Source organism: Lipotes vexillifer, unplaced genomic scaffold (genome assembly GCF_000442215.2).
Source record: "Lipotes vexillifer unplaced genomic scaffold, Lipotes_vexillifer_v1.1 scaffold109, whole genome shotgun sequence".
Lineage (NCBI taxonomy): Eukaryota > Metazoa > Chordata > Mammalia > Artiodactyla > Lipotidae > Lipotes > Lipotes vexillifer.
The window spans coordinates 2,398,688-2,419,196 of NW_006790015.1; the positions used below are offsets into that span (position 1 = coordinate 2,398,688).

At 42.8% G+C, this 20,509-nt stretch overlaps 1 protein-coding gene across 1 annotated transcript; it reads left to right on the forward strand.

Moving 5' to 3' along the window:
- Positions 1-360: 360 nt before the first annotated feature.
- Positions 361-3,660, forward strand: LOC103086102 (melanoma antigen preferentially expressed in tumors-like). The gene is made up of 3 exons (XM_007463192.1): positions 361-647; positions 1,098-1,667; positions 3,087-3,660. The coding sequence occupies exons 1-3, from the start codon at positions 361-363 to the stop codon at positions 3,658-3,660; spliced, it is 1,431 nt and encodes a 476-aa protein (XP_007463254.1).
- Positions 3,661-20,509: the final 16,849 nt, after the last annotated feature.

The window sequence follows — 20,509 nt, forward strand, 5'->3', positions numbered from 1 at the left end:
CCCAAAAAAGATTGGGGTCAGCTTTCAGGCTCATGATACCCACCTCCCAGCAAGACATAATTAAACAAAGAAATGGATGGAAATGGATAGGCTAGTGGTTGATATTTCCATCTTCATGGTACTTGTGAGACTCTTCTTATGGTGCCAGAAGGGGCAGAGCTATGACTCTGTGTCAACAGAGCCCAGAGTGGAATTTGGATAAACGGAGGCTCTTCCACTGCTGCTGGATCAGTGACCTTGGCCCTGAATTGGTTCCTCTGAAGGGTAAGGAGACACATGAAGGTCTGCTTATGCTTGGCTTGAGAAGGATGACTTATTCCCTGCAAATATTCACAGGATTCCTTTTGGAGCAGAGTCAGCATGAGTGTCTGGAACCCACTCAGACTCCTGGACCTAGCAGCAATGGACCTGCTGAAGGATGAGACCTCGGTCATCTCCATTTTGGAGTATCTGCCCACCGAGCTCTTCCCACCACTGTTCATTTTGGCCTTCTATGGGAGACACAGTGAGACCCTGAAGGCCATGGTGCAAGCCTGGCCCTTTGTCCGCCTGCCTCTGGGGGGTCTGATGCAGATGCCTCACCGGGGGACCTTACAAGCAGTGTTGGACGGTATTGATGTCCTAGTTGCCCAGCAGGATCGCCCCAGGTGAGTCTGATCCAGGTATCCTGGTAGAGTCCTAGACATCCTTGAGAGGCAGCTGGTGTCATAAGAGTGGATGGCCAGTTGATGGACTAGAGGCTTCTGATGATGCCAAATGAAGAGGCTCAGAGGCCTTGGCCATTGCTGAGTTCACTTTGGGAAATGCCTTCCAGAAATGTAGGAGTACCTAAGATGGAAGGGCACCTGGAGGAACATGTCCCCACATCTTTCTAGTGATGCTTAAGGTACTAGAAGTGGAGAACCAGGAGGGATGGAAGGGGAAACAAGATGGAGGAAGGTGAGGCAGAGAGGAAAGAAGAGGACAAGGCAGCAGGTGATGTCAAGGATGAGAAGTAAAAGCTCAGGTGGGAAATGAGTGTTGCTTAAATGCTGAGACTGTGGTTTCATTATGTGTGGCTCTTAAACCATCGCTGCCAATCTTCTGTTTCCCCACAGAAAGTGTAAGCTGCGGGTTCTGGATTTAAGGAATACTGGACAGTATTTCTGGAGGATGTGGTCTGGATCCAATTCCTATGTGTACTTAAGCTCAATGATGGCACCAGTGGCTGAGGACAGTTCAAGAACAAAGCAGCCGTTAGCTCTGTTGGAGGTGTTTGTAGAACTTCACCTCAAGGAAAGTAACCTGGATGAATTCCTCATCTACCTTATCCGGTGGGTGGAGCAGAGAAAAGGTTCCATACGCCTGTGCTGTAAGAAGCTGAAGATCATTACAATGCCCACAGAAAACGTCAAGGAAGTCCTGAGTAGGGTGCAGCTGGACTGTATCCAAGAAGTGCAAGTGAATTGCACCTGGCATCTGTCCACCCTGGCATTGTTTGCTCCTCTCCTGGGCCAGATGAGTAACCTGCAGAGACTCCTTCTCTCCCATGTCTACTTGTCTGCCTTTGAGGAGCAGCAGCAGCATGTTTTCGAATTTACCTCTCAGTTCCTCAGACTGCACCACCTCCGGGATCTCTATATGGAATCTCCCTCCTTTCTTGAAGGCTGCCTGGACCAAATGCTCAGGTAAGTGTGGCCACACTGGCTGAATAACACACAACACAATAGAATGTGAATGCATTGTCTTCTTTGCTGCTCTATCTTTTTTTTTTTTTTTTTTTTTTGTGGTACACGGGCCTCTCACTGTTGTGGCCTCTCCCGTTGCGGAGCACAGGCTCCAGATGCGCAGGCTCAGAGGTCATGGCTCACGGGCCCAGCTGCTCCGTGGCATGTGGGATTTTCCCGGACCGGGTCATGAACCCGTGTCCCCTGCATCGGCAGGCGGACTCTCAACCACTGAGTCACCAGGGAAGCCCCAGCTGCTCTATCTTGAAGTGTGGTATAACATAACCACACAAATCAAGGTAGAGGGCTAAACTGGCAGAGAGGCTCTGGAAAAGGACACCATGCTAAAAAGGTACAGATTAGACCATTCAGATCTATCAGTGGAGGTTTTGTGATTTCTGACTTAAGAAGAGATATCTGTCTTTAATCAGGTGACCTAGTAAAATATGTAAGCTGACCTGAACATTTCTAAAGAGAAGCTCTGTGCTCACCCGTTTAGTGACCACAGTGAGCCTGTCTCAAATTCATTTCAGCAAAAGTTGTGTTGTGTTCCAGATAAGGTAATTAACATATGGGAAATGTATGATTCTGGACAGGATGGTTAAGGATCTGGAGCCAAAAGGATTATAAAAAGGGGTAGGTGGGTTTCCCTGGTGGTGCAGTTGTTGAGAGCCCGCCTGTGGATTCAGGGGACGCGGGTTCGTGCCCCGGTCCGGGAAGATCCCACATGCCGCGGAGCAGCTGGGCCTGTGAGCCATGGCCGCTGAGCCTGTGCATCCAGAGCCTGTGCTCCGCAGTGGGAGAGGCCCGCGTACTGCAAAAAAAAAATAAAATAAAAGGGGGTAGGTGATTTTCAGGTGATGCAGTGGTGTAAGTGAGCCCCTGTAGACTGGAAAACCACAGTTGATGATTTGGGAGCTTGTACAGGTTGGTTTTCTATGCTTATCACCCAGGACTGTCACTTGGCCTGAGATATAGGTGCTAGGGGCCCAAGCATGGACTGAAGGAACCTGAGTTGAAAGCATTTTTTTTCGTGTCTCCCAGTATTAAAGTTCAGTGATGCCACTTGATTGAAACTCTGTGTAAGACTCTCCTCTGAGCATGTTTTAGTCCATATGCCATAATCTTCATTCATCCTCATAAGGGAGTAGAGTAAATGTTACTCTGCTTGACAGATGAGGAAAGAGAGCTTTCAAGATTCTGTGAACTTGACCCAGTCACACAAGGAAGGTGAAAGCACTCAGGATAAAATAAGATTGGGTATTCTGGGTATTGACCTTTATCTGATGGTCAGAACAACCTTGACCTTGGGCTTTTCTCTCACCTGGAGTTCACCTGCCACTCCAGTTTTCAAGACTTAATTCATTGGTTTCTCTCCAGCTGCCTGAAGACGCCCTTGGACAACCTCTCAGTAACCAACTGCCTGCTTACAGAATCAGACGTGACACATCTGTCCCAGTGCCCGAACATCAGTCAGCTAAAAGGCCTGGATCTGAGTGGCGTCACTCTGACCAACTTTAGTCCTGAACTCCTCCAAGTTCTGCTGGAGAAGGTTGCAGCCACACTCCAGAAACTGGACTTAGATCTGTGTGGGATCATGGACTCCCAACTTGAGGCCATCTTGCCTGCCCTGAGCCACTGTTCCCAGCTCAGGACCTTCAGCATGTGTGGGAACCTCCTCTCCATGGCCATCATGGAGAAGCTGCTGCAACATACCTCTGGGCTGCTCAGTTTAAGTCAAGAGCTGTATCCTGCCCCTCTGGAGAGTTACAGCCCTCAGGGAGATTTCCACCCAGAGAGACTTGTCCAGCTTCAGGCTGGGCTCTTGAAGATTCTTAGAGACTTAGGACGTCCCAGGACCATCTGGATTAGCTCCAGCCCCTGTCCTTACTGTGGAGAAAACACATTCTATCATCCCGAGCCTGTTGTATACAGCTACAATATCCCTGCCTAGTTGGTATTCTGCCTAGTTCTCTATCAAAAACTTTCTTCTGAGCACCTGGACTCTGAAATCTAGGCAAAGGTGCATCCTGAAGGGAAAACTGACCCATGGTTTCCAACATCTGATCAGTGTGAATGGGGAAAGGAAAGGTCATCCAGCAAGGGTGCAGGATTGCAGGGGGAAATCTTGACTCAGGTAGTTGATGGGACATTCAGGAGTATGTGTTTATAGAGTCTGAAATATTGATCTCAATTTCTGGAAGGAAGTTCAGGCTTGAGATACACATGTTGGAGTTATCCCTGGGTGGATGGCAGTAAATAAATGGTCAGAAATAAAGAGACCCCCAGTGTAAACCGACTGCTGCCCCCCATGATGTATTATTCTGTTTTTGCAGTTTATACCTCAGTCATCTTCAGTTACTGGTTAAAAAAAAAAAAAAAAAAAAAAAGCACTGAGTTGTCTTTTTTTGAAACCTTACCCTTCCCGCAAATTCTTTGTCTTTTTTTGAAACCTTACCCTTCCCGCAAATTCTTTATTCTATCTGGGGCATCTCTTACCGCATTGCTTATTTCTGTGGCTGTTCAGTGGGTTAATACACACAACAAGGGGAACATACTCAGTGGCCAATGAGCCAATAGCGTGAAGAGCTCTTGGCAGGGTCCTCACTGCTGACTCAGGCCATGATCCTGGACATGAGCAGTCCTCACGGTTCTTCTGGTGGGTTCTTTAGTCTCAGTTTCTGGTCTTTGTATGTGCTGGGAAAAAGCTTCACTACACAAGGCAATGCCCATGGTTCTGGAAGGTGTATCTATACAGCTAAGCTGAGCCTCTGGTCCTCACCAACCCATGCCTGTCATGGGTGGGTAGTGGTCCTTCTTGAATTAATCTAGTTGTGGTCAGTATAGACATCCAAATTCCTTTTAGCAAAATTTTAAAACCATGTAGACATGTAACATGTTTTTAGTATTTTTATAGTGTGTTAAAAATTATACCATTTGGGCTTCCCTGGTGGCGCAGTGGTTGAGAATCTGCCTGCTAATGCAGGGGACACAGTTTCGAGCCCTGGTCTGGGAGGATCCCACATGCCGCGGAGCAACTAGGCCTGTGAGCCACAACTACTGAGCCTGCGTGTCTGGAGCTTGTGCTCCGCAGCAAGAAAGGCCACGATAGTGAGAGACCCGCGCACCGCAATGAAGAGTGGCCCCCGCTTGCCACAACTAGAGAAAGCCCTCGCACAGAAACGAAGACCCAACACAGCAAAAATAAATTAATTAATTAATAAACTCCTACCCCCAACATCTTCTAAAAAAAAAAATTATACCATTTGGGGGGACTAGTTCATGTCAATTAGAGATTGACTTTATTCCTTTAATACCTCCTGACTCTCCCTGTTATGGAAAACTGGCATAGAATGTTTTGACATCAGCATATCAGGATATATAACAAATACCTGTTATGTACCTCATACAACTCATAGTCTGCTGTCCCCGCCATCAGTTTCACATCCTTGGATTGAACCAACTTCAGATGGTTTAGTGCTATATTTACTGTTGAAAAATAGCTTCATGTAAGTGGACCCAAGCAGTTCAAACCCATGTTTCCAGTGTCAGCTGTATATATAGTTGTGTATTAGAGGGGAGTTATTATGGGAATGGGCTTACATGGTTCCAGAGGCTGAGAAGTCCCACAGTCTGCTGTCTGTAAGCTAGAGAACCAGCAAAGCTGATGGTATAACTCAGACCAAAGTTTAAGGCTGAAAAATGGTGGAACTGACAGTGTTATTCCAAGTCTGAGGCTGAAGGCCTGAGAACCAGAGGACCCCTGGTGTAAGTTCAGAGTATGAAGGCTCTAGAGCCACAAGCTTCAATGTTCATGGGCAAGAAGAGAGAGAAGGTGAGAATTGGACTTCTTGTTCCATTCAGGCCCCCAAAGGATAGGATTATGCCCACCTACATTGGTGAAGGCAGATCTCTTCCCTCAGTCTATGGATTAAAATGCTAATCTCTTCCAGAAACACCCTCCCAGACACACCCAGAATTATTGTTTTACCAGATATCTGGGCATTCATTCACCAAGGTGACTCAAAATTAACCATCACAGTTGCCCTAAAGAAAAGGCACCCATATGAAGACTCCTGTTACAAAATCAAAGACTGGTGTTATTGGGGGCGGGGAGGAATAGGATATAAGGGTGGGAGGACTTTAGGCAAGGGCCTCATTTTCCCTGTAACATGAAGATAATGGCGCACACTCAAGTTACAGGATTTCAGCACAAATCAAAGAGACAATGTTAGTTGGTAGCCTGGCACAGGACCTGACATGCAGTAAGAGCTCAGCAATAGGGTCTTTCTCTCATTTTTCCCTCCTGGTGGACACCCCCACTATCTTCATCCTGTAGTTGACCCTCTATTCCTGACAACCTCAAGGAGAGCAGAATCCAGGGTGTGAAGTGGGACTCAGCTTATACCTGTGACACCAAAGAATCCTGATTCCCCCAGGGTGCTTTAGCAGCCAGTGCAGAGAGGGGGACAGAGAAGAGATTGGATTCATCTCTAGTGATTATTAGGTAGACATTCTGAGCCTCAGAACTTTTAGGCACCTACTGGTAGACCAGACCAGAGGATATAAATTAGTTTTGCAAGCAGAACTATATAATTCAGTATTTAAAAAAGATCTCGAAACCACTATGTGGCGTTTTGGGGGGCTCTGAAGAGCTTGGGTCCTTCATGTCCTCCATGCAGAAAGAATTCAGTGAGAGGCAAAGTGAAAGATAAGTGATTTATTAGAATAGGATGCTTGTGAGGCTTACAAGTGGGTGGGCAACAGGGTGCTGGCCTGGAGAACTTAGTGGGCTACAGTTAAATAATCAAAGGAAAAGTGGGGAGGAAGAAAAGACCACCTTCTTCTTCATTCTTAAGTAGATGTGATGCCTCCATTATCAGCTCCTCCTCCAGGTTGGACAGGGGAGTTTTCTTGTCTCTACATGGTCAAGCCTGGACTGTCATGGCGCTATGGAAAAATTATTTTAGGTCTCAGTACAATGAGGGTCTTTCACTTTGAAATGCCACCTTTCCATAAATTATTGTTTTTCATGTGGGTAGAGAGCATGTCCTAGGGGCCATTAACTTACTGAGCTCACTGGGCAGGATGTGGGTCTCATGCCACCATTTTTTTATTGTTTGGGGGCATGTCTCATGTTTCTGTTGCATGGTTCTCTTGCTAAGCATGCCTGCTTGGTTTTGTGGTCAAGCAAACCTGTTTTCTTAAGTGATCATTAACTTACAGGGGTTCCCATATATTTTTTTTACTTAATCCCCTAGTGGGATTAACTATTTAATTACCTACTTTGTCCCTTTACTCTGTCCCTATCAATCTTATATTATGTAAATGATAGTTGAGTAAATAATTGCACTGTGATTTCTATAAATAATAAAGATATAAATGTTCCTTAAAAATTATAAAGTATCCTTTATCAAAGATACGGTGACCATATGTGCGTGGGTTTATCTCTGGGCTTTCTATCCTGTTCCATTGATCTATCTTTCTGTTTTTGTGACAGTACCATACTATCTTGATTACTGTAGCTTTGTAGTATAGTCTGAAGTCAGGGAGCCTGATTCCTCTAGCTCCGTTTTGCTTTCTCAAGATTGCTTTGGCTATTTGGGGTCTTTTGTGTTTCCATACAAATTGTGAATTTTTTTGTTCTAGTTCTGTGAAAAATGCCAGTGGTAAGTTGATAGGGATTGCATTAAGTCTGTAGATTGCTTTGAGTAGTAGAGTCATTTTCACAATGTTGATTCTTCCAATCTAAGAACGTGGTATATCTCTCCATCTATTTGTATCATCTTTAATTTCTTTCAACAGTGTCTAATAATTTTCTGCATACAGGTCTTTTGTCTCCTTAAGTGGGTTTATTCCTAGGTATTTTATTCTTTTTGTTGCAGTGGTAACTGAGAGTGTTTTCTTGATTTCACTTTCAGATTTTTCATCATTAGTATATAGGAATGCAAGAGATTTCTGCATTAATTTTGTATCCTGCTACTTTACCAAATTCATTGATTAGCTCTAGTAGTTTTCTGGTAGCATCTTTAGGATTCTCTATGTATAGTATCATGTCATCTGCAAACAGTGACAGCTTTACTTCTTCTTTTCCGATTTGGATTCCTTTTATTTCTTTTTCTTCTCTGATTGCTGTGGCTAAAACTTCCAAAACTATGTTGAATAATAGTGGTGAGAGTGGGCAACCTTGTCTTGTTCCTGATCTTAGTGGAAAGGCTTTCAGTTTTTCACCATTGAGGACGATGTTGGCTGTGGGTTTGTCATATATGGCCTTTCTTATGTTGAGGTAAGTTTCCTCTATGCCTACTATCTGGAGGGTTTTTATAATAAATGGGTGTTGAATTTTGTCGAAAGCTTTCTCTGCATCTATTGAGATGATTATATGGGTTTTCTCCTTCAACTTGTTAATATGCTGTATCACATTGATAGATTTGCGTATATTGAAGAATCCTTGCATTCCTGGAATAAACCCCACTTGATCATGGTGTATGATCCTTTTAATGTGCTGTTGGATTCTGTTTGCTAGTATTTTGTTGAGGATTTTTGCATCTATGTTCATCAGTGATATTGGCCTGTAGTTTTCTTTCTTTGTGACATCCTTGTCTGGTTTTGGTATCAAGGTGATGGTGGCCTCGTAGAATGAGTTTGGGAGTGTTCCTCCCTCTGCTATATTTTGGAAGAGTTTGAGAAGGATAGGTGTTAGCTCTTCTCTAAATGTTTGATAGAATTCGCCTGTGAAGCCATCTGGTCCTGGGCTTTTGTTTGTTGGAAGATTTTTTTTTTTCATTTTATAAATTTATTTATTTATTTTGGCTGTGTTGGGTCTTCGTTTCTGTGCGAGGGCTTTCTCTAGTTGTGGCAAGCGGGGGCCACTCTAAATCGTGGTGCATGGGCCTCTCACTGTCGCGGCCTCTCTTGCTGTGGAGCACAGGCTCCAGATGCGCAGGCTCAGTAGTTGTGGCTCACGGGCCCAGTTGCTCCGCGGCATGTGGGATCTTCCCAGACCAGGGCTCAAACCCGTGTCCCCTGCATTGGCAGATGGACTCTCAACCACTGCGCCACCAGGGAAGCCCAGGTAAAGGTTTTATTTTGCGGTACGTGGGCCTCTCACTGTTTTGCCCTCTCCCGTTGCGGAGCACAGGCTCCGGGCGCGCAGGATCAGCAGCCGTGGCTCACAGGCCTAGCCACTCCGCGGCATGTAGAATCTTCCCGAACCAGGGCACAAACCCATGTCCCCTGCATCGGCAGGCGGACTCTCAACCACCGCACCACCAGGGAAGCCCTGTTGGAAGATTTTTAATCACAGTTTCAATTTCAGTGTTTGTGATTGGTCTGTTCATATTTTCTATTTCTTCCTGGTTCAGTCTCAGAAGGTTATGAATTTCTAAGAATTTGTCCATTTCTTCCAGGTTGTCCATTTTATTGGCATAGGGTTCTTGTAGTAGTCTCTCATGATCCTTTGTATTTCTGCCGTGTCAGTTGTTACTTCTCCTTTTTCATTTCTAAATCTGTTGATTTGAGTCTTCTCCCTTATTTTCTTGATGAGTCTGGCTAATGGTTTATCAATTTTGTTAATCTTCTCAAAGAACCAGCTTTTAGTTTTATTGATCTTTGCTATTGTTTCCTTCATTTCTTTTTCATTTATTTCTGATCTGATCTTTATGGTTTCTTTTCTTCTGCTAACTTTGGTGGGTTTTTTTGTTCCTCTTTCTCTAATTGCTTTAGGTGTAAGGTTAGATTGTTTATTTGAGATGTTTCTTGTTTCTTGAGGTAGGATTGTGTTGCTATAAAATTCCCTCTTAGAACTGCTTTTGCTGCATCCCATAGGTTTTGAGTCATAATTGTTTTCATTGTCATTTGTCTCTAGGTATTTTTTTATTTCCTCTTTCATTTCTTCAGTGATCTCTTGGTTATTTAGTAGTGTATTGTTTAGCCTCCATGTGTTTCTATTTTATACAGTTTGTTTTTCCTGTAATTGATATTTAGTCTCATAGCATTGTGGTTGGAAAAGGTACTTGATATGATTTCAATTTTCTGAAATTTACCAAGGCTTGATTTGTGACCCGAGATATGATCTATCCTGGAGAATGTTCCGTGAGCACTTGAGAAGAAAGTGTATTCTGTTGTTTTTGGATGGAATGTCCTATAAATATCAATTAAGTCCATCTTGTTTAATGTATCATTTAAAGCTTGTGTTTCCTTATTTATTTTCATTTTGGATGATCTGCCCATTGGAGAAAGTGGGGTGTTGAAGTCCCCTACTATGAATGTGTTACTGTCGATTTCCCCTTTTATGGCTGCTAGTTTTTGCCTTATGTATTGAGGTGCTCCTATGTTGGGTGCATAAATATTTACAATTGTTATATCTTCTTCTTGGATTGATCCCTTGATCATTATGTAGTGTCCTTCTTTGTCTCTTCTAATAGTCTTTATTTTAAAGTCTATTTTGTCTGATATGAGAATTGCTACTCCAGCTTTCTTTTGGTTTCCATTTGCATGGAATATCTTTTTCCATCCCCTCACTTTCAGTCTGTATGTGTCCTTAGGTCTGAAGTGGGTCTCTTGTAGAGAGCATATATATGTGTCTTGTTTTTATATCCATTCAGCCAGTCTAGTCTTTTGGTTGGAGCATTTAATCCATTTACATTTAAGGTAATTATTGATATATATGTTCCTATGACCATTTTCTTAATTGTTTTGGGTTTGTTATTGCAGGTCTTTCCCTTCTCTGGTGTTTCCTGCCTAGAGAAGTTCCTTTAGCATTTGTTGTAAAGCTAGTTAGCTGGTGCTGAATCCTCTTCGGTTTTGCTTGTCTGTGAAGGTTTTAATTTCTCCATCGAATCTGAATGAGATCCTTGCTGCGTAGAGTAATCTTGGTTGTAGGTTTTTCCCTTTCATCACTTTAAATATGTCCTGCCACTCCCTTCTGGCTTGCAGAGTTTCTGCTGAAAGATCAGCTGTTAACCTTATGGGGATTCCCTTGTATGTTATTTGTTGTTTTTCCCTTGCTGCTTTTAATATTTTTTCTTTGTATTTAATTTTTGACACTTTGATTAATATATGTCTTGATAAAGGAGGCAAGAATATATAATGGAGAAAAGACAGCCTCTTCAATACGTGGTGCTGGGCAAACTGGACAGCTTCAGGTCAAAGAATGAAATTAGAACACTTCCTAACACCATACACAAAAATAAGCTCAAAATGGATTAAAGACCTAAATGTAAGGCCAGACACTATCAAACTCTTAGAGAAAACATAGGCAGAACACTCTATGACATAAATCACAGCAAGATTCTTTTGACCCAGCTCCTAGGGAAATGGAAATAAAAACAAAAATAAACACATGGGACCTAATGAAACTTAAAAGCTTTTACACAGCAAAGGAAACCATAAACAAGATGAAAAGGCAACCCTCAGAATGGGAGAAAGTATTTGCAAATGAAGCAACTGACAAAGGATTAATCTCCAAAACTTACAAGCAGCTCATGCAGCTCAATATCAAAAAACCAAATAACCCAATCCAAAAATGGGCAGAAGACATAAACAGGCATTTCTCCAAAGAAGGTATACAGATCGCCAACAAACACATGAAAGAATGCTCAACATCATTAATCATTAGAGAAATGCAAGTCAAAACTACAATGAGATATCATCTCACACCAGTCAGAATGGCCATCATCAAAAAATCTAGAAACGATAAATGCTGGAGAGGATGTGGATAAAAGGGAACCCTCTTGCACTGTTGGTGGGAATGTAAACTGATACAGCCTTTATGTAGAACAGTATGGAGGTTCCTTAAAAAACTAAAAATAGAACTACCATATGACCCAGCAATCCCACTACTGGGCATATACCTTGAGAAAACCACAATTCAAAAAGAGTCATGTACCAAAATGTTCATTGCAGGTCTATTTACGATAGCCAGGACATGGAAGCAACCTAAGTGTCCATTGACAGATGAATCAATAAAGATGTGGCACATATATACAATGGAATATTACTCAGGCATAAAAAGAAACGAAATTGAGTTATTTGTAGTGAGGTGGATGGACATGGAGTCTGTCATACAGAGTGAAGTAAGTCAGAAGGAGAAAAACAAATACCGTATGCTCACACATATATATGGAATTTAAGAAAAAAAAATGTCATGAAGAGCCTAGGGGTAGAATGGGAATAAAGACACAGACCTACTAGAGAATGGACTTGAGGATATGGGGAGGGGAAAGGGTAAGCTGTGACAAAGCGAGAGAGAAGCATGGACATATATACACTACCAAACATAAGGTAGATAGCTAGTGGGAAGCAGCCGCATAGCACAGGGAGATCAGCTCTCTGCTTTGTGACTGCCTGGAGGGGTGGGATAGGGAGGGTGGGAGGGAGAGAGACGCAAGAGGGAAGAGATATGGGAACATATGTATATGTATAACTGATTCGCTTTGTTGTAAAGCAGAAACTAACACATCATTGTAAAGCAATTATACTCCAATAAAAATGTTAAGAAAAAAAATTATAATGTAAATTTAATACTTTTAAAGAATGAATGTTTACTTTTAGGAAAAGTTTAACTTCATTTGGAGCCTCTAAACAAATGAGACTTTAAAACTGATTTTAAACATTAATGAACAAGAATGGTTTCTTCTTTAAAAAAATTTAGAATAATAAAATTTTAGGGCTGGAAAGTTTACAGTTATATATTTTTTACAGTAGACTTTATTTCTTGGGGCAGTTTTAGGTTCATCTTGAAAATGAGCAGAAAGTACAAAGAGTTCCCATTTAACTCCTACCCCACCACATGTACAGCCTTCAGGACTATAAACTTCCGTCACCAGGTTGGTACATTTGTTACATTGATGAACATACATTGACACATCATTATCACCCAAAGTCCATAGTTTACATTAAGGTTCACTCTTGGCGGTGGTGTAGTTTCTATGGGTTTTGGCAATCATACAATGACATATATCCATCATTATCATATCATAGAGAGGAGTTTCACTGCTATAAAAGTCCTATTTGCTCTTTTTCATCCCTCCCTCTCCCCCATTCCCTGGCAACCACTTATCTCTTTTGCTGTCCCCAGAGATTGGTCTTTTCCACAATGTCACATAGTTGGAATCATACAATATGTAGCCTTTTCAGATAGGCTTCTTTGAATTATTAATACAAATTTAAGGTTCCTCCAGGTATTTTCATGGTTTGATAACATACCATTGTCTGAATATACTGCAGGTTATTTATTCATTTGCCTACTGAAGGACATCTTAGTTGCTTCCAGGTTTTGGCAATTATGAATAAAGCTGTTATAAGCATCTGTGTGCACATTTGTTGTGGACATAAGATTTAAACTCATTTGGGTAGATACCAGGGAGTGAGATTGCTGGATTGTATGATTAGGGTGTGTATTACAACTATTTACCTTGACAATCTCACCTGTTAGAGATTGTCCCATAAAGCGCAGGTACTGTGTCTCTCACATTGTGGTAGTACAGCTGAACACAAAGCCTGAACTGCATGGTGTGTGGAAATTTTTAACATCAGTTTATAGCCAAATGATACTTTTCACTGAAATGCAGATTTGTGCAAAATCAACATTTTCTGCCTACCAATAACATAGATAAGTTGATATGGAAGAAATAGCAATTGTAGTCTATATATTTGTACATGTAAATGTACATGAAAGAAAAGTTTTGTTTTCCATACTTTTTATTTGTTTTGCCCAAAGCAATACAAGACACATTCTCAATGTACAACATTCTAGTAATACAGATAGAGCAGGCATCTCCACTGAACTTTCCCTCGGGCCCCTCTCCAGAGGGCAAAGTTTAGTGTATTTTCCAGACTTCTCTCTGACTTTCTATACATTTATACGTGCATGTAGAAATATCTGGTTTGTCTTCCCTTATAGAGAAGATGTCTTAGTGTGGTTTTGATCATCTTGCTTTTTTCACTTAAGGGTAGGTCTTAAAAATCTGTCCTTATTCGTATTAACTTGCATATTGTATTCCATAAAAATGAATGGTCCACAGTTTAACCCTTTGCCTGTTTGTGTAAATTTAGTTTGTTCCATTTTTGTTCTTGTTGTTATTACCAACCATATACTACAAAAATCGTTATGCTCAGGAAAGCTTCTCTTTGGTTTCTCAATGTTTTCTCCATCTCTCTAAATTATTCATTTTATCCTATCTTAGATCAATTTCATCAACTTATGACAGGCTCTCCACTATCTTCCATTAAAAAAAAATAGCAAGAAGGAAGAAAAGAAAATCCTCACATGACTTCATCTCATCCTCCAGTTCTTGTATCCATGGGCTGAACTGCTCTACTTTTATTTTTTTAATCTGTGCAATTTCTTTAATAGATTCTGTGGTTAAAACAAGGTAGTGAATATCTGGACCAGATTCTCTCTCAGGTCCTCCAGCAAGGTAGGAGTCAAATGACTCCAAAATTTTATTACAAATGTTAAAGTGAGCAGGGCATTGCCAGGATCTGAATAGTGCAATATTCAAGAGCACTGACAAACAGACGGGACAGAATTCCAGTTTTAACACTTACTGGTGTGTGTCCTTGAAGAAGTTTCTGTCCTTCTCTGAATCTATGTCTTCCCCTATTGAATGGGTACCATGATGATCTCTAACTCAGATACAAACACTGAGGCCAGAACTTGTTGCAGAATAAATCCTCCAAAAATGGCAGCAGCTGTTTCTTGACATTCAAAGACCACAGGCATAAATAGCCAGGCCCCAGGGAATGACCCAGCTCTGCAGCAGCGTCCAGTAACCTGCCAGCTGGTCCCTCTGCCAAGATGTGATGGTTTGACTGTGGAACCCAGCACCTTAGGAGCCAAGCCTGGGTGACCCCCTAGAGTTCAGCCCGTTGGCTGGCACAAGACCCCTGGTGGCCAATTTGACACCAATTTGCCGGTGGCTATGGCTTCAGGATCAGGGTTTGTCTGATTGGCGCTAACTCATGGGAGCAGATGTGAAAATAAGTCAACACCTGATTGCCCCCTGCCCCCACCCAGCGATTTTCTATTTCTTCTTGGCAAACATCTGGGGGCTGCTGGTGAACTCCGGTGCGCCAGTGCTCAGATAATTCATCCATGCATTTGAAGGCATAGCCGTGTTGACCTGCAAACCCTGTGGGGCTCACTCCGAGGTCCCAGTTCTGGTCAGACATTTCTTGCTGGCACATTTCATGCTCTGGGCCTCCGGTTCTTTGTCTGAAAAGAAACCGTCTCTGAGGTCCCCAGTTCACTGTAGTTTCTAGATATACTCCTGAATCTGGATTTTGTGCTAGATTTTTTTTTTTTTCTTGAACTAAGGTTCCCATAGTCACTGGAGTAGGAACAACTTGGCTAAATGCAGTTTCTGTAGCCTAGGTCCCCAAATCCCACTTTGGGGTCTTCCCACCCTTTGCCCACTGCAGGAGTGGGTGAACAGTTTCCTTCTCTCCCAGTCTCAGGTCAAATTGCCTGGGCATCTTCCTACGTGAGACACAAACCCCACAGAACCCAGGGCCAGGCAGGGGGTGAGTGAAGGATTGCAGGCAGGGACCATGGAGACCTGGAGGGCACGAGTCCCCACATCAGGGAAGCTGCCTCTCAGTTCATGCCCAGTGATACCCCTTAGGGATGTGGGTTCAGTGACGCTACATTTTTCTTTTAAGATTTTTTTCTTCAAGGGATATTGGGGAGTAAATTATGATACAAAACTTGATTTTTAACCTCTGGCCACAAATCTTATTTGTTAAAACATTGTCCCAAAACATGTCTGTAGGACACATTTGGCTTCTGGAGTGCCACCCTGCAGCCTCTAATATGGAGAAAAAAATGTCCTGCATAGCATTCTGACCTGACCCACGGTGATGCTGAAGACAACAGAAAAGAAACCACATGACTTTGTTTTTCTGGGCCAGAGATTGACCTTAGTCAGGAGCCTGGCTTTGAAACTGCAGGGCCTATAATCCCCTTTGCACCCCACAGTACTGCAACACCCTGTATAAATATAAAGTCCATGGGAGGCATTTGCAAATAGCTCTTAGATAAGAATATATATGATTTTATATATATTTCAGGTGTTACTCTGTACTTCTTTTTTTCATAAAATGATGTAATCATCTGAAGAATAACATGGCCCAGCAGACTCTTTACCTTTTTTTCATACTGCTCCTTTCCGATTCCTCCCAATTTTAAGAAATCACCACAAGGCTCTAGGAGGTCCCTCAATCCCTGTTTTACCCTCATGCCCCACCTTCACTCTAAAAGCAAAGTGCTGATGATTCTGCCTCCAAGTGTCCCTGAAGTTGTCCCCAAGGTACCTAAAGTGCAAGCCAGGATCTGCCACCAGGAGCCACCAAGGGTCTCCTGCTGGCATCCCTGCTTCCTTGTTAACTCCCCCAGAACACTAACCAACAGCAACCAGGGGGCTGGGAAACACCCATCAGGTTATGTCACAACCCTACTTACAAAATTCCTGGGTCCCCTAACAAGCCCCTGCCTGGACAGTCTCCCCGCATCACCCCAGCCTCCACTCCCTGGCTGCCCGCTAGTTCAAGGTCATGAAATCTCTCTCACCTCCCTCCTGGAACCCTGCACTGCAGCCAATTCTGGGCCCACAGTGTCCCCTGGTGGCTGGAGATGCAAGATCATCTAGACTGCTGGGCATGTGGTGAGGCCTGGAGGAAGAAAGGTGAGAGAGGACAGGATAGTAGATTTGGGGAAAGACTTGGAAGAGCAAAAGCTTAGGAGAAGACCAAGAGTGTCAGACAGAAAGGAAAGTCTAACTGAGTCCCCTCTGGGATGGCCCTACTCTCTGGATTATGGAAATGGAGCTGGAACAAGAATGCTGTTGGCCTCAGGACGGGCCTATAGCTCTTCTCCAGGGCCTCCCATCAGACCAGCGCCCATGTCTGTGCAGGAGAGGACATTGGACTGTGTCCGGGTCAGTTATCAAGGAACTTTCTGTGTCTTGGACTGAGTCACCTCCTTCTTTATCAGAATATTACACAGATGGTAACAGGGATGGGGGATGGGAGTTTGGGGATTTGAGACAGCCCTGAGGACAACCTTGCAACCCTCCCCATGTGCCTGATTTTGCAAGATCTGAAGAACTGTGTCCTGAGAACAGGGATGGGAAGAGTTCTGAGGTAGCCTCAGTGAGTGTACACAGTGAGAACCAGGGATGCTTGGGAGGAAATTCCAGTTACAGAGATGAGGTCTTGTGCTTCTATTCATTAGTTCAGGGGACAGCATTTACTTCCCAAGACACTTGCGACTTTTGTTGATTTGCTTTTTTGGTGGCATTCCAGGAGGCAGTGTGTGTTCCAAGGGTAAAGCACAATAATGAAAGGGCAGAACAGATGACCCGTTCAGGTACTCCCGGGCTGGCTTGAAGCCAGGGGATGGAACTGAGTCTCTTGAGCCCCACTGTTGAGAAGCCTCTAGGGGAACTACCCTCCACCCCAGACCCCACATTCTCCACCTGGTTTGCCGTATCCTACAGAAAAAACACACTTCTGGTTGACCTGTATCCTGTATTTCTCTACACTCTACCTATCTGCAGGGGACTGCCCATTGCTGACTTCATTCTGGCAAAGAAGACATGCAGATAGCCAACAGGTACTTGAAAAGATGCTCAGCATCACTAATCAGGGAAATGTAAATCACAACCACAAGGAGATATCACCTCACACCTTTTAGAATGGCTGTTATCAAGAAGACAAGAGATAATGAGTGACGGTGAGGGTGTGAAGAAAAAGGAGCCCTTGTGTGGCCACTGTGCTGGGAATGTAAGAATGTGGAAAACAGTATGGAGGTACCATAAGATCCAGCAATTTCAGTTCTGCGTATATATATATGAAGATAATGAAATCACTTTCTCAAAAAGATATCTGCAGCCCTAAGGTCTCTGCAGCATTATTTACAATAGTCAAGAAAGGGAAACAACCTAAGGGTCCATCAATGAATGATGAAGAAAATGTGAATGTATATATAATACATATATATTCATATATATATATATATGAATATTATTCAGGATTAACACCATAAAAGAGAAGAAAATCCGGCCATTTTCAACAATATGGACAGATCATTAGGGCATTATGTTAAGTGAAACAAGTCAAAGAAAGATTTATGGGGAAATGAATAAAGGCGGTCAAAAGGTACAAACTTCTAGTTTTAAAATAAATGTGTCATAGGGACGTAAGGTATAGCACAGTGACAAAAGTTAACAATTCTGTATTGTGTACTTGAAAAAAAATGCTAGGAGAGTAGATCTTTAAAGTTCTCACCACAGGAAAAAAATTTAACTATGTGAAGTGACGGATGATAACTAAATTTATTGTGGTGATAATTTCACAGTGTATACATATATCAAATCATTATGTTGTACACCGAAAAAGAGGTCAATCATATCTCAATAAAACTGGAAAAATTCTTCTAGGAAAATATGCCAAAAGAAAACTGAAAGAAGAAAAGAGTCAAGGCTTTTACAATGGAAAAGAGAAAAACAAATATTTGCACTTAGGGTTGATTTAGCTGTATAAACTTAAAAGAACCAACTGAGAAGGAATAGAGAGAGTGTGGCTGTGTCACCCTGTGCTAACCCTCACCACTCAGACCATACCAGGTGTGCTTGGATGGTGTGTACCAGAATAAATAACAATATAAGAATAAAACAATCTTCCCCTAACTTTCTTCACCAGTAGGGAACTTCCGATGGATCCTTCCTGAACTGCCTGCACCTCTGCCCAGCCTCAGTGGCTTTCTTCCTGTTCTCAAGTTGGCCAAGCTCTTCACTACATCAGGATTTGCACAATGCACCCATGGCTCCAACACGATCCCCTCAACTGGCATGTGCACTTGAAAACTCTAAGTCAGTCTCCTGACCTTCTGCTAGGCCCATCTGTGCACATCCTTGTAAAATCCAGCTTTAGGTAGAACCCTGATTAGTCAGTTTTAGAAGAATCCACACCTTTGATACCTGATATTCCAATAGTATCTGATCCCCACTCTTGGTATCTGATCACCCTGGACAGCCTTCGGTAGGAATCCTGTTACACTGGTTTAGCCAGATTTCCCCCAGAACTGAAGTCTCCTCATAGTAATTTTCCAGCCACAAAACCCCCTGCTTGTTGGTTGTGAATCCCCAAATGTCTTCATTGTATTGTGAATGGAGACCAGTTCCATACTGGTGTATCTTTTTCTTTGTTGCAATAATCCTGAATAAAATTCGCCTTTACCATATAAACCTGTGTCTGTCTCTGGTTTTCTTTGACACAGCTCCCACAGTTGTTTACTGCTCAGGCAAGAAAGCTCCTTCCCAGTATCCTGCAAATTCCCAAATATCCCAGAGAGGCTCAACTTCGAGTCTGCCCACTTTGGATCTTTCCATTTCATCGCTGGAGTTTTCTTCAGAGAATTAGTTACAACCTGCCACTTTAAAACAATGGTCTTGGGCTTCCCTGGTGGCGCAGTGGTTGAGAGTCCACCTGCTGATGTAGGGGACACGGGTTCGTGCCCCGGTCCGGGAAGATCCCACATGCCGCGGAGCGGCTGGGCCCGTGAGCCATGGCCGCTGAGCTTGCGCGTCTGGAGCCTGTGCTCCGCAATGGGAGAGGCCAGAGCAGTGAGAGGCCCGCGTACCGCAAAAATAAATAAATAAATAAATAAAATAAATTAGAAAATAAAACAATGGTCTTTTTGGATCTCATGGAAGCTGCAAACCCATAGAAACATCTCCACCTGAGACACTGCACTTTCCCCATTTCCACTAACATTCAAGTGAAGTCTCTCAGTCAGTCCTCTCCAAAATTTAGGTTGTTTGACAACTCAGGGTTCCTTGGTTCCTTCTGATCCCGTCAACAAAGGGAATCTACCAGATATTCACTGCATGGCAGTGGGCAGATTCCTCTACTGAGTAAAACCCCAATCCACCAGGTTAAAAATGCAGAAAAATAGCAGTGACCTCTAGATTTTCTGTGAAGGTTATCTGAACTAGTGGATAAAAAGTGCCAGCACCATTGCTCACCCAGTTTGTGTTCAATAAACAGATATGGTTATGATTATTGTTGTTACAAATCTCACTATACTGCAACTCATTAATAAAGGAGCTTGATGGCCTGGGAGTTAAAAGTCTATTGAGTACAATTTGGTTTAGCCCAATTTTATGTAAAAGCCATTTATACCCATGGTAGAAATATGGTGAAAAGAATCTTTAGTGGCACAGGGATACCGGCTCGGTGCTTTGTGGCTGCCTGGAGGGGTGGGATAGGGAGGGTGGGAGGGAGGGAGACAAAGAGGGAAGAGATATGGGAACATATGTATATGTATAACTGATTCACTTTGTTATAAAGCAGAAACTAACACACCATTGTAAAGCAATTATACCGCAATAAAGATGTTAAAAAAAAATAAAAAAAATAAAAAAGAATCTTTAGGAAAGATACCAAGATGGAGAACAATCTTCAAATAATCCTTGCCTTGGCAGCCAGTGGTATACAAGCATTGTTTGGGCACCGTATTGAATGGGGGGTGGGAGGCATGGAAAATTCTGGGGGTGGAGAGAGGGTCCAGCTTTCTTTGTGTCCTGAAACTTCAAAAGAATCTCTGTGTGGTGTAGCTGGGGTGGAACTCATACCTGAACGTGGCAGATCCTTAAACACCAAATATAGCTTCTGAATTTTGTTTGAAAGAGGTGTTGGTATTTGTGAACAGTGCTTAATATGAAGAGAAAAACAGAATTTTATTTCTGTGCCCATTGCTATTACCTTGATCAGAATCTGTGCTGAACTTAGTTAAGTTT